The sequence below is a fragment of the Lepisosteus oculatus genome, chromosome 11 (genome assembly GCF_040954835.1).
Source record: "Lepisosteus oculatus isolate fLepOcu1 chromosome 11, fLepOcu1.hap2, whole genome shotgun sequence".
Lineage (NCBI taxonomy): Eukaryota > Metazoa > Chordata > Actinopteri > Semionotiformes > Lepisosteidae > Lepisosteus > Lepisosteus oculatus.
Genome location: NC_090706.1, coordinates 8,995,903 through 9,010,466, shown reverse-complemented (window position 1 = coordinate 9,010,466; position 14,564 = coordinate 8,995,903). Strand labels below are relative to the sequence as shown.

The window sequence follows — 14,564 nt, the reverse complement described above, 5'->3', positions numbered from 1 at the left end:
CTCAAATCAATAAATATATGTCTAAAAGCATTAAAACCACTGAAAAACGCGCTTGGAAATTTACCGTATCTTCTTTAGGTAAATTTTCAGATAAAAAAACGCTGGCATTTCAGGACAGAGTAGGGTTAGGTGAATAGAGTTATGGTCTATCCTAGCAAAGCAAAAGATGCAAGTCAGGATACACATCACAACCAATTTTCTCACTAGTCAGAAATTCATCAGTCCCATCCATCTTCAAACCTCTTCATCCAATTCAGGGTCGCAACGGAGCTAGTGCCTGTCACGCCAAGCAACTGGTGCAAGGCAGGATACACCCTGAATGGGATGCCAGTCCCTTGCAGGGCACACATAGACACAAACACCCACACACATTCACGCCAGGACCAATTTTCCTTAGAGCCAGTTACTCAACCAGTATGTTTTTGGACTGGGTGGAAATCAGAGCACCCAGAGGAAACCCACAGAAACATAGGGAGAACACATGGTGAACATGCAAACTCCACACAGAAAGCACTCCAGATCAAGCCCCAGCACCGTGAGGCCGTAATGCCAACCACTGCTAAGTGGGACATCTGAACATATTGAGCTAAAATAACAGGATGGAGTTACTCTAGTGCACAAAACTGTTGATCAGCATGACTAAGACAAACAAGTCAGACGATTCTATTTTGTATCAAAATACAGCAGAGACAGTGGTTTCTAGGGAAGAGGAGATAATAAAAGCAGTTCTGCCTGTATGAAAAGGGGGTCACAGCATATGCATCCGAAGCCGATTGTTACTTACTGTACAAGTCTGCTCATGCAGTCTCGAGACCTTTGGCTCAATTTCCTGCCCATAGTGTCAGCCAGGCTAAGCTATTTCTGGCCCTCCCACAGACTGTAAACTCATAACAAGAATAACAGGTTGGCAGTGTCATGAGTATTGAATTTTACTGTCATAGCACAGAAAATATAAAATGGAACTTTCAGTTGTAATACAGTGAAAGAACAACAAGCAAACTACAAAAACTTTCTATGCACATATACAGTTGGTGGTAGAATAAATACTAGGTGTTCTATCAATCGCCTTTTTAAAATGGTAAAACATTAACAGGAAAACTTTCAAAACATTTTATTCCAGTGCAAAATGTGTTTCTCTCCCTATTTGAGTTTATTTAAACTTCCAAAGCTACATTTAAAAAAAAAAACATAATATTTTACACATATTGCCTCTGGTCTATCTGGTATCATCATATGTTCAGTATGTTAGGATTTAGAGTTCTTTTAGAGCAAAAAACATCAATCCCCCTGTTAGTTTATTATAAAGCAACAGAAACTCACTTTCTTGAGTGGAATTTAGCTAGGACATTTGTTAAACACATCTACACCTATGAACAGTGGCATGACCTTGTAGTCAGTACAGGTACCTTTAACGCCTCATCCAAAAGACTGTTCCTCTTGTGTGACCTGTCACCATACTAGAGCATTGGTTCAGAGGGAAGCATGTTGCATACTGGTACACCACCACCACTTATAGCTGCAACTTCTTCCTTGCAGGTCTTCCATCTGAGTACTGACAAGACCCAACCTTGCTAAGCTTCTGATGTGAGGAGATATCAAGCTAAATACTGGTAACGTTGTCTATTGATGTTATGGGCCCAAGGAGCTTCAGTTGTATTACTGTGTATCATTCACGTGCTGAAACAGAGGGATGCCAGATCACCAGTTCAAATATCATTAAAATGCAAACCCACTCTCATAACATGAGCATAAAAGTACTTTATTAAACACAGGAAATGGCAGTATATACATACATGTAATAGCACCTTTTGCCTACCCGGGCTTTTGTGCAACGTAGGCTGTTGTAAAGTACAGAGGACATATGTAGTTCATGAAAATTCAATGCTTCGTTCCCCGCTGGAACAATTTTTCTTAGAGAGCAGCCATTTGTTTTTTTTACAAAAGACTTTACATAACATTTATTACAAGAAATATCATATCACGGTTGACACATTTTTCAGACCTGAGATCCATGCAAGATAAAGGAGAAATTACAAAATATTTTTTTTTTATCAGCTGTCCAGAATTCTAAATAAAAAACATACATCTGGTACACCTGTGGCTGGTACTCTTCCAACAGAAGGTCTGTTATTTACTGTAGTCCTGATGGGCGCACACCTCTTTTCCAGTTTGTTTTTAATAGCGGTATTGTGCTTCTATACTCTCAACTTGACATTCTTTGCATAAAAAATCCTATTATTACTATTTCCAGATTTTTGACGTGGCCACTGAGACTGAGTCACAGCTAAAAGCCGACACCATGTCACACTGCACTGCAGGCTGCAACCAGTCTGAAGCTTTGGTGTGGATCTGAAGCTTTGCTCTATAGTCTGTACCACTGTGACCTCTTGATGTTAACGGGAAAATGATTTTTTTCATTCATCAAAAAGCAAAGAATAGAATAACACAACAGTAGATTTTATAGGAGAATAAACCTCAGGGGAAGCATGATGAAACAAATGTGTACAGGTCAAAGTTAAAATGATTTCCCAAAGTCACTGTGAAGAACCTCACTCATTTCAGATACTGTAGGTCATTTTTACAGAACTATTATAAACAGTCTTAAGGGGAAAGGAGTTTTGAGATTTAAACAAGGATTAAACAAATGAGACCCATTCTTTTCTTCTTGGACAGACTGTGCTCTTACTTGTCCCAGCCTGTGACACCTTCTCCCACACATGTACAGTAACCGCCAGTTACTATCAACGATCAAACCACATCTTCTGAAACGAGTACAGGGCTGGAATGTGAAGTGTGCTGTCACCATGCATAAGCTAAAGATGCCTGAATGCTTTAAAGGCTTGTAAAACACTGTACAAAGAACTGCTATATAGGCTACTGCTACTGAGGTTTCAAGAAAAAGAATGCATTGCAAACAGACCTAGTGTCAGCAAACCTGAATCCAGGAAAGCAGTGGCAACACTACTATAGCAGCAAACAGCAAATCTTTGAATTAAAAAAAAAGATTATCTACACAACTTTAAAGCAGGTTAACCCTGAATCAAGCTTGGTTACCAGTGTTTAACCACGCAGATAAACAATTAAATTATGAGAGCAGTCGGGTTTCCATTTACAATTCCAGTCGGGGAAAGGGAAAGATATCCCATGATGTGAAAACAGAACATCATTACTTGACCTAGGAAATGTTGTTCTGTGGGAATATACAGTGAACTTCAAAAGATGTTGGTGCTTCAAAGCTTTCTTTATGTCCTTGAACTCTCCCTCATACACTTCAGTTTGTACTGCAAACCTTCATAGCTATAGTACTGTATATTGACATACTGTAATACCGATTTGTACTCGTCACATTATGATAACAATCTTATAATACAGAATTATAATGAGTTAATTACACAAAATTTCTTCGTCTTAATCAAACAGGTAATTGGAATCCCAAAAGCAGAAACCATCTGGATACCTGTTTAAGTTATGAATCAAAAACAGATATCGGCACTTGATTAAATATGGGAATGGCTTTGAAAAATTAAACCCTTTAAGGCAGATTAATCACTCTAAAACAAAAAAAACACAAAACAAGCAGCATCCAGAATCTTCCTGATAATGTCTTTAAATTACATTTTTTTACACAAAGTTTTTTTCAATTCAGAAGCTTTTTCAAGACTTACAAAAGATGGAAAGGAATTTAATTGGCTGTTTTGTAAATAGAAAAGACTAACCTTACTGTGATTGATTTTATAAAACATCTTAAGATTGATACCTCATATGGATACTGGTAATTATAATCAAAACTTTTGCCTTATCCTTTTTTCTACATACTGCATATGTAACAAATTCCGTATGTAATTATCCTCAAGAAAAATAACAACCATGCTTAACAATACACATTATACCTGCAACACACACCAAAATAAAAAAAAATCATAAGCATATTAAATTGTTGTTTTTATAATACATCCATTAAAAATATATTGACAGCAAATTGGTCTAGTTACAAAAATTCCAACATTTTTCAAATTGTTACTCGAAGGCTATTAGAAATGTCGTCTGCCACACTAGCCTGTAACTTTCTGAAAATCTGCAAATAATTTAACCTCTTCCAAAAATGTAGGAATCACAAAATGTAAAACTAAGAACTGTTAAATAAGAATAAAACAGTTATTTAATCATTTTAATTTAATTGAAAAATAGAACACTATTTGCCACAAAACATTTCAAATATATCTAGTTCAGCATGAAAATGTGAGAATTATTTCTGTGACTGAAGCCTAAATTTGAATCAATTAATTCAATTCATTGTACGGTCTATTAGTAATGCTAAATATTTTCAATGACATCTGCTGTACAGCAGACTAAGTTATCTCACTGACGCATGAAATCTATATGCTGTGCACTATCCTGTAAAAGTAACAGAATTATTAATTTTAGACAGGACAATGTGTGACAGACAACTTCTCAGCTGTAGTGTTGCAGTGGGAAAGCTATAAGAAAGTTACATACAGCACAGATGTTCATGTGTCTCTTGAACAAAGAGTAGTCCCTCATTAATGCAAAAATTTCCTGATGTTTACATATGATGGAAAAAATACTGTTTTTTTCATACAGTGTAATCTGTAGTTAAATACCACACTAAACAGGGTATGGTAATGTGACCACAGCATGCTCTAGCTTTTACCTAACACATGTACAGTAAGCCGAAGTTGTATGTGATTTAATTAATGGTACTATTTTCAAAGGGACGTCTAGCTGGTCTTATGGCAGATCATTAGCTACAAGGTGAGTAATGTACAATGAGTATCAGTAAGGGAACAGTAGGCCTTGCCTATGGTAATTCTTGTTCTAAAAGCCATCGTGACATTGAGCTGTTCTTTTATGGGTCATTAAATGACCAGCTGCCTTAAAAATAAGTCAACACCTGCCGGCTCAATTTAATACACTATTATCTATAAAAAACTGAATCATTCTCCCCAATTGACTTCAATGTGCCTTGGGACAATTCCTGAACACAGCTCTTGGCCATTAGCAGTCCTTTAGTGCGAGAGATTTTAAATAAGGGGGCCTGTCGTAATATTTTGAACAAATGTATCGAGCTGTATGTGACAATGCAGTTTCAAGACTGACACATTTCAGTATAGAAATGAAGAGATGAAGGCACACAGTGCCTCTGAACACAGTCAGACAAAGGTGTTCCATCATTCTAACTGGATAACAAAGGAACAAGTCTAATTCATGAAGAAGGTACTGTATGCTCAAATCTGAAGAAGGCTTCTCCAATGTGAACTGGAACACTGTGTTGCTCCTTTTTACTTTTCAGTGTGGAATTAACCTTTACTTTTATTTTTATAGCCAATGCACTAGATGTGGCTTCCTGCTAGACCATTTACTTAGACTACTGTATTTCCATATTCTGAAAATAATCAGTTTCCAGTCAACCCTCATCATTATTGATCACACAAAGTAGTTGAAATCAACGTTCAATATTGCTTTACATTAAAAAGAGGATTATAAAATAAAGCCCACTGAAGTCAATTAGGCATGCAAACTCTTTAAGAGTTGTGTACAACAGTATCACAAACTGCCAGGTTTTACCCTGCTCTCCTGACAGTGCTCTCTCCTCATGGGGAGGTCATGGCTCCCGGCTTCTCCAATTTCTTACCCTTGGACAGGGCAGACACCTGCTTCATCAGCTCCCTGTTCCTGGCCTGAGTAAATGGACACATACAAAAAAAATCTTTCAGCTATGAGAGAAAGGATATTCCTTCCTTGAACATCACCCTCCTCACTGCATCAAGATATTTTAGAGGAACCTCATGGTCAAAGCAAAACACAACGAGACCTGCTGACTACAGCTCCACATTTCTAAAAGAGAAAAAGATGAAAGCTGTTGAAAGGCTGGACTTGTATCTTTTGCAAGTTGTATCTGGGGGAGTGCAGCAGTGACCTTTTAACCTAGGTTTTGCGGGTTCAGTTACCAGCATATGGGAGACAGCCTTAAAATCATACTCTTGTGTAAGTTATTCCAGAAGCCCAGGTGAGTGTAGGTTTTCAGACTTGAATGAATCTGCATCTAATTTGCACTGGTGTGCTCTGTGGTTTAACTTTTTCTGTGTCATTTATCATGAATAAATTATCTTCAAGATTCAATAGGATGAAAAATGAAATACAAGCAGTACATTCAGCCAAAAGATGGCACATTTGAATGGCGTTATTAGGATCTCCATTAGTAAATGCAATTACCCTTGTGATGAACTGACCAGTAGATGTAAAGGGACTGACAACAAAACACACAGCTCAAAAGACAAAGACAAAAGCTCACTTAAAATTTCAAGGGTTGAAGAAACCTGATTACTTTAACCAATGACAAGTAGCAGCAATGTTCTGGCATAATTTATGTGGTTTATTAGGAAAAAATAAAACAGTTGTTGTGTTACTGTTGTGGTCTCAGAAAATTACAACTTGCAAATGACAGATAAAACATTAAAATGACAGCATAGGTTATGCAGCAATCCAGAAGACAACCTGCTATTGCTAATCAGCAGTGAATCGCGATTGCATCATGCAAACCAGACGGCTACAGCACACATCTGCACTCACCTGTAGCTGCTCCACAACATCCTTGTGTGCCTTCTCCATCTGATTCATCTTGGCCCTCATCTGGTTCTCCTGGTACTGGAATTCTGCTTTCAGCTCTGTGATCTGTGAAGCAAAACAGACAGCGTTGGGTAGGAGAGGATTTCCAAATGGTAAAGCCAGTGTGAATCAACAAACCACGCTTTAGTTTTGATTTGCACGTTTTCGAAAGCTGTGTGAAGTTCATTATTAAGTGATGGTACTAATCGGATTTCCTATTTAATTGGTGTTTTTGGCAACTTTCTGACATGTTTGAATGGTAATTTAAAAAGAAATCAATGTCAATTGGACAAAGGTGGTTTCATTATTGATCAAGTGTACTATCAGTCCTGTGTACTGTCTGTCCTGAAACAACTTTCTGGGAGCTGAAAGATCTGCTGAAGAGCCGCATACTGACAAAACCTAGTGGCGATGACAACAACACTGAGGCAGTGTGCACAGAACCGGGCAGATGATTTTAAATGTTCCAGACATGTTGTTACTATTTCAAGTGTTTGCTAAAATACTGCTAATATAGGACCCCACCACTTAGTGTGTGCACCTCTGATCTGCACTGCCACCTCTCAGTAGATCTGAAATTTGTTTCTGAATAAGGATAAAAGTGTGTGGCAAGCAGTATAACAAATTCAATTTGAAATGCAAATGAAAGTAAGGCCTGGTTGTAACTGAATAGTGCAGCTGGCTATTGGGAGGATCCCAGTTAGATGCTGGGGGAGCCGAGAGTGCCACACAGGGGTGGAGCCCAACTGACCTTCTTCTCCTTCTCCAAGATCAGCTGGTCCTTCTGGTGGAGCATCTTCTTGAGAGTGGCCACCTCCTCCTTCAGCTGAGTGATGATCACAAAGTGATCCGTGCCAGGCGAGTCGAGAGCCAGGTCCGGAGAAAAACTTCAAGAGAAAAAAAAGATACACTGAAAAGAAAATTGTTTGCTTGAGTACTAGCAAACACAAGGATGTCTGACAAATCACACCTAAAGTTGTATCATAATACTTTACTCAGACATGCTTGGGATACAATCAGATTCTTCATAATGCACAATATTTCTTTTCATCAAAGGGTAAATACAGAACTGATTAGGCATGTACTGCCTTAATACAGTCACTACCTTGGTGGCCACATAACGGGCTGATGAAGACATAATGACAGTTGCAAAGAAGGGTTTGTATTTTCAGAAGGAAAAGTACAGTCAGTGTGCTGTGTGTGGTGAGCCTAGGAGATTGTGCTTGGGTTTGTATCCTCGAATTTCAAAACAATACGAGTAAAACAATATTCCAAGGAAGTTTTAAAGCATGTCTGCATCTTAATAGGTTAGCATGAACATGATTGAAAAACTTTGTTTCTGGTCAGTTTGTGGTCGTTGCGGTTGCCTTGGGTTCTACCAGACGATGACTTACAGTACTATCTATTTCTTCTATTGAAGGCACTAACCCACAAACAGACAAAGATTTGGAAAAAAAAATCATTTTTTTCATGGAAGAAACAGGACTACACCCTGTATCAGAAGTAGTGCATATTAATACAAACTGGCATATTAACATACCACCTATAAGGCTATTGGGATAAAAATCTCACCCAGCTACAAATTTACCTAGAACTGAAATCTGATGCACAGAAAAAGTTGTTCAAGAAGTTCTAGCTGGTATCATTAGTTTCTTGACTTATAGGTACTCATCACCTTGTTCACAGAAATGGCTACTCTTAGTTCATCTGTACAGGCAGTTCACAGTAGGAACCTGGCGCCCTCTGCTGCAGCTCACTGCTGGATCACAGCGATTTTAAAGGACTCTCAGATCCAGTCCAGAAGGACCACAGTCTGTTATAATTGAACAATGTAATTAACCTTAATGAGGTAAAAGAAGTAAATATGGGCTTAATCTGAGAAATTAAACACAAGTGGTTGTCCTGGCCTGGAGTTGGGAACTCCTTTCACAAAACCAGCCCATTTATGGACTGAAACAGAGCAATGTACAGGTACATGTTAATAAATATAGTTATCATCCCTTAAACTAAGGAGAAAATTCACAGTTGTTTAACAGATCATTTTACATACTGTGCTAAAGTTCAAACTAGGCACTGTATTTTGCACTGAAGCCAAAAGCTTGGTTGTTTCACTCCACTTGTCCCAGGTTACTGAAGGAATGCTGTCACTGGTGTACATCATATCACAGACCACAGATCTCCCAGGTTTTTCTCACCTGTCACCATTACTTGAAATGGCGTCAAACTTGGGCTTTTTCTTGGGGATTTCATTTTGAATGGAAGAAGTGGACAAGGTTTTCTGACTGCAAAAAAAATCAACAGAAAACATCAGACAGAAATATTTAGCACAGAAAAGGAAATCATTCTGACTTAAAGCTTTGAACTTTCTACTTTTATCAAAGATCTAAGTACAAGCAATCAAAGCTCAAAATGTAGCAAAGGAATGTGTCTATAAGGCAATTTTAAAACTATGTCCCTTATATTTTGGGTGAGGTATTCAACAGGCATAACAAATCTCTTATATTTTCACAAAAATGCTAGACTAGCTCACCTCATTTTAACCCTATGATCCTACTTATTTGGTGTGATACACTTATTGCTGTATTAATATAAGGAAATAAAGCCTGACTGAAAAGTCTAAAAATGCAGTTTTAGCATTTTTTTAAAAAAGAAAAGGAAACCGTTAGATGTCTGACACTCCTGTGCTACACTTCATGCTTGATCCATGCCTATGATGAAGTTACTGTATGATAAAACACATCAGGGGGAGGAACTGGCCAGCAGGGGGCGCTACCTGTTATAGTGGCTACTGCTGCTGAGGCGAGTAAACTGCTCCTTCTCTGGCAAGCTGGAGTGGGAAGAGGAGCTCAGGTGCTTGCGCTGCTCTTTGGTTTTTTGGAGGACTCGCTTGTAAGACAGAGTGCAGAGCCAGCACAGCAGCTTCTCATCTACCTGGACACCAAAAAACATTGGACAACACTTTCACGGACCGATACAGACCTGGAATGCACAATATGAGGGAATGAGCACTTACCGTGCAGTAGCTCTTGCTAATTAATTCAAATTTTATTCACATAAGTAAATTCAAGAAAAGGGGATATTTAGAGCATATTGGTTTGCACCATGTCAATCCTAGAATCTCTTTCAAACAAACCCCTAAAGGTCTACCTACTTCCCCAGCAGCAGCCTAAGCCTCTCACATTCCGCTAAAATAATTTAGAACAATCAATACAGAACAAGCTAGGTAAGGAAGGGGACTGAGTCCCTGTCCAGGCTGGTTTCTGCTACCAGAGAGATGTGCTCAGGCACAGACTGTTATTTGTACCGGAATGATTATTTAGCACAATGGTAACAGTACAGGATTTGGACGACACTGCTTTAGGTCACTCTCATAACTGTTTAAGTTCTTAAATGAGATGTAAAATTGGACAAAGGAAAACAAAGAACTTCTAGAAAGGGGCAGCATGGCGGCGCAGTGGTTAGTTTTGCTGCCTCACAGCGCTGGGGTCCAGGGTTCAATCTGTTGTGGAGTTTGTATGTTGTCCTGATGAAGCCGGAAACATACCGGTAGGTTAATTGTCTTCTGGGAAAATTGACCCTAGGTGTGAGTGTGTGCGTGTCTGCATTGGTGTTTGATCGGAGATGGACTGGAGTCCTGTCCAGGGTGTACCCTGCCTTGGGCCTGTTGTTTGCCAGGAATAGGCTACAGCTCCCCCACTGCCGAAGGCAACCAGAGTCAAGAGAAATAAGTGACTGCTTGGGTTTCTGTTATCACAATACCTCCTCCTAGTGCTGTAGTTTTAGGAGCTAGTGGTCATCTTTGCTATCCCAGTGATCCCCTGCAAGTACCTTTCTCCTGTCATCTTTACGGTCAAAAGCACACTGCTGCTTGCACTGTTCACATGTGTGCGGAGGGCCGTACTTCTTCTCCGAGTTTGTGCAGCGCTGGCATTTGTTGCCGATGAACGCTGCGATGATATTACAGTACTGACAGGGCTTGGGCTGAAAGACACGGAGATAGGCCCAGAAAGTTAAAAAAAAATAAACAGGAGGTTAAGACAGACCTTTTGAATGTTGGAAAAGTGCTCTTACACTATAATTTATCAAAGTATTACTTCCCAGCAATTGGGAATACAAAAGAAAAAAAAACTCTACAACAGCACCAATCAATTAGACTGTTCCCTTGCATAACTGCAATGGAAGGTTTTAGAAACACCTGGAGTCTGACAGATTCTGGTATGAGGAATGACCATATTAGTGTTTCAGAAGCTGTATTTGGAGAACAAGAAGACAGGTTATAATAAATCAAATTAAATCAGGGAGCAGCATTTGATATTCTAATTGCAGCAGCATCTCAAAACATGTTTTGAAATGGGTCTCAGTTTATATTCGCAGCCCAGTGTCTGCTCAGTTAATGAAACTACTTAAAACCAGGTCATTAATTAAAAAATTAAAACTTGATACTGTAGGTCTAGGTTTCAACAGCCTACATGGGTTTGCGCAAAGGAGTTGCATTTTCATGACTGTTCTTCCATCGACTGTACAGAGAGGGAACAGAGCATAAAAGATATTTATCTGACCCTGAAATTCTACAGAGGAACATTTTTTACATAGAGCGATCCATGCCAGCAGAAGACTGTTTTTGACATTTGTAGGTTTGTTCACTGCTGCAGGAATACGTCTCTTCCATGCTCTTCAAAACAACGACTGAACTCACCGTGCCATACAGCTTCACATTCTGCGCACATTTCTTACAAATTGTGTTGGTTTTGCTAGACAGAAGAAAAAGAAAAAAAAATGATGAAAGTGAAAATCTGCTTTTCAAAAAATGGAAAACAATCCTGGAAACAAAAAGATATTTTTTCCCACAGATTTGTATATGACTTGTTGAACTTCTAAACCTTCCAGACTCATAATATAATGTTTTCTAAATGAGTAAAAATGTATGAAAAAGATGTGCATAAGAGTGTGATGCTTTATTAATGAACTCGATCTTTTCAATTCACTACTTAAAAAGACCTGATTTCTCTTAATCTGTTTTAATTCTGTTTTTCTGTATTCTGTTTTTTTTTCCCTAATTTTAAAGAAAATGAGAAAGCCGACTACAGTTAAAAAGAAAAACAAGCATACAGATAGCTACCTCCACTAAATCATGCATTTCATACCGAAAGGCATTGAAAATGCAGCAAATGATTTTAGCTTCAATACCTACCTGAATTTTTTTGTTATGCCTATTTACTGTATACCCAATTGGCAAAATCCAAAATAAACATTTCTTAGGAACAGCTGAAAAGCAGACACTGAACTGTGCATATAAGTAACTCACAGTAAGAACGATTAGAATCTCTACCTTTCCTGCTGAAACTCTGTTCTGCAGTAAGTGCACTTGACCATAGGATGTGCGATGCGACATTCCTGGACAACATAGGACAAAAAAACAAGTGGCAGGTGTTAACTGTCAACGCAGCACGTGCCGTTTGAGCCCAGATTTCAGAACCATCCAACTCTTACGGCGACACACAAACCTGCCGCTATATACTTTGTGAGCTCTGTGTGATGGAGTCTGTGGAAGACCGAGTCAAAAGGTCAGGACAGTGACTTTGCGCTGGAAAGGTTTTCCGTTCGCACCTAAGACCACTGACTTAGGTGCAAACTAAAGCTTGTGATTCCTCACACCCATTCAACCAGAGAGAAATGAAGCAGATTGCAGGATCCCTGTCCTGTTTGTTTGATTTCTGACACTGCCCCTTTCCCTGTATGTTCCTTTGATATGTTAAAGTCTTGCCTACTTTTAATGTATAAAAAGGAAAGTATAACTTCAGTCCAGTGAGCATGTCCTGAGTGCTAGGGGAAACCCTATCTCTGTGATGTGCTCCCCTTCAGCTGATTGTATTAAAGATCTCTGTTGACAATCTCCCAACCTGAGTGAAGACTGAGTTTTCTTCGACAAGTCATACCGTAAAATGGAGACAGACTGGAAGGCAGTGTGGTCTTCAGGATGACATGAAGGGCAGTTTTGAACTGAGACAGAATAATGGCCAGGGCTGCCAGCTAAGAGTTCTGGGAGGGTGGCATAACTAATCTGGCAGTTTCTGTCCAGGCTCTGTGGGGCGGCATGAAATAACTCATCACAAGTGTGCAATGGGGAGATACTGTACATCCCCCAGGTTACCCCAGTGCCAGAGCAGGGGTGGCCGCGCGAACAGGCGTCTCAGAATGGGCAGAGGTGAGAGACGGCACGTTGTCAGAGAGGATGGAAACGGGAGCCGACCGAACCAGACAATTAAATCCACCTCCTGATGGGAAAATGCCCTCAAGTGAGAGGCAGAGAAGGGATTAGTAAGCGGTAACACCTGGGTCTGTCAATGGCTATGCCCCTGAGTCAGTGAGAGGTCATGAGGGAATCAGCACTCTTAACCTCTGGACCTTTGGACTCTGGCAAAGAGAGTTTGTCCATCCATTCAGATTTTATTTGAACCGTCATCTGAATATTGTGTTATACATTGTATCTATTGTTACAGCACATACATATTATATTGACATTTTCTATGTTATCTATATTGTATATTTTATATTCTATGCATTGTTATTGTCAATCATGTTATTGATACTATTCTAAATTTGTATTGCCATTTTCTAACACAAAGACAGAATATAATAATGTTTATTCTTTTTTTATTACATAAGACTTTCTAGTAGATTTGAAAGCGCTTGAAAGGAATACATTAAAATGAGTCATTAGGTAATGGGAACATGGAACTGAGTCACTAACACTTCCAATAACAACCATCCTATGAGTGTTCTGTAGTATACAGTTTATGTGCCGAAAAAGAGAAGGCCTTTGTATTTTTAAACAGATTTACAAAATCATTCTATTAAGACGACTTTCACGTTTAAATATTTTAAATAATAATGGCATCATAATCCACAAATCCAAATTCACATTTGGTTACAGAACTGTGTCTGCATGTGACAGTCTTTAAAGAAAGATATCAAATGTACAGAACATTGTGGATTAGCTCATCTAAACCGGGACAACAAAAGCACAAGGACCGAATGGATATCCAAGACACCGTCGCGCCTTTCAATGTCATTCATTTGCAGGACGTCCCGTTTACAAATCAGCACATCAACTAACCCACCTCCCACTTCATGATACCCAGAACAGTCTGAGCTGTGGTCTTCTCAGGCCCTTACCTTGCATAACTGCTGTCCCTGAGACAGAGCCTCAAATGGGAATCTTTGGTTACATTTCGTGCAAGCGTACAGGGCAGCCATCACTGACACCGATGTCTATTTAGGAGGTGAAAGTTTGTGGAATTCCACAATATTCCCGGAAAAATTAACGCTACCCTTGCCAATCCGACCAGAGTGATCCCCTGTCAACACACCGATTTGTATAGCCATTGCGTCATCAGTTGTCGGAGCATCCCGCGACCGGTTTATTGTCCCACCTCTTCCCCTTTCTGGTTTGCCGAGAAAGGACACCGAGAGTAAACGCGGGGATACGATTGGTGGAGAGCAAAGTCAATCCCCGCAACAAGTAGTGGGGGGGAAGGATTAGGTAATTGTCAGGGAACGTGCGTCACAGGCTGTTATGTAAAGTGACAGAACAGAAGAGAAAGATCGAAAATTGTGTCAAGTTACGAAGTTAAAACTTTCACTTAAATAATTAAGTTGCTGTATTGCTGTGTTTTATATTCCTGACATGGATTTAAAATGGTAAAATACCTCGATTCTAAGACGTACAGATCTTTTATATCACAATAAATCATTACTACTGAAAGTACAATGTTCTGCTATGGTTATCGTTTTAACGACAAAAAATATGAATTGATAATGTTTATACAACGATGCAGCGTTATGTCTTTGTATATGTAGCGGCATTTAAAGTGAAAGTGATTCTGTTTTGTCACGTTATATTTGTATTAATAAAGTTTACTCTTAAATTATTACAA

At 39.1% G+C, this 14,564-nt stretch overlaps 1 protein-coding gene across 1 annotated transcript; it reads right to left on the bottom strand.

Moving 5' to 3' along the window:
- Nucleotides 1-1,743: 1,743 nt before the first annotated feature.
- LOC102694212 (protein FAM76A) lies at nucleotides 1,744-14,055 on the bottom strand. Its single transcript, XM_006631292.3, has 9 exons — nucleotides 13,804-14,055; nucleotides 11,957-12,021; nucleotides 11,324-11,378; nucleotides 10,456-10,608; nucleotides 9,401-9,558; nucleotides 8,823-8,909; nucleotides 7,379-7,514; nucleotides 6,592-6,693; nucleotides 1,744-5,699 (listed from the first exon to the last, which is right to left on the bottom strand). Exons 1-9 carry the CDS (start codon nucleotides 13,882-13,884, stop codon nucleotides 5,613-5,615), a joined length of 924 nt encoding a protein of 307 aa, XP_006631355.1. The 5' UTR covers nucleotides 13,885-14,055; the 3' UTR covers nucleotides 1,744-5,612.
- Between the last annotated feature and the right edge of the window lie 509 nt (nucleotides 14,056-14,564).

Bases quoted from the DNA above. Each gene is read 5' to 3' on its own strand.
- LOC102694212 (XM_006631292.3), bottom strand. From the start codon at position 13,884: ATGGCTGCCCTGTACGCTTGCACGAAATGTAACCAAAGATTCCCATTT. The intron at 11,379-11,956 runs GTAGAGATTCTA...TCTTCTGTCTAG, and splicing joins ACAGAGTTTCAGCAGGAAAG to CAAAACCAACACAATTTGTA. The intron at 6,694-7,378 runs GTCAGTTGGGCT...TTTGCTTCACAG, and splicing joins TCTTGGAGAAGGAGAAGAAG to ATCACAGAGCTGAAAGCAGA.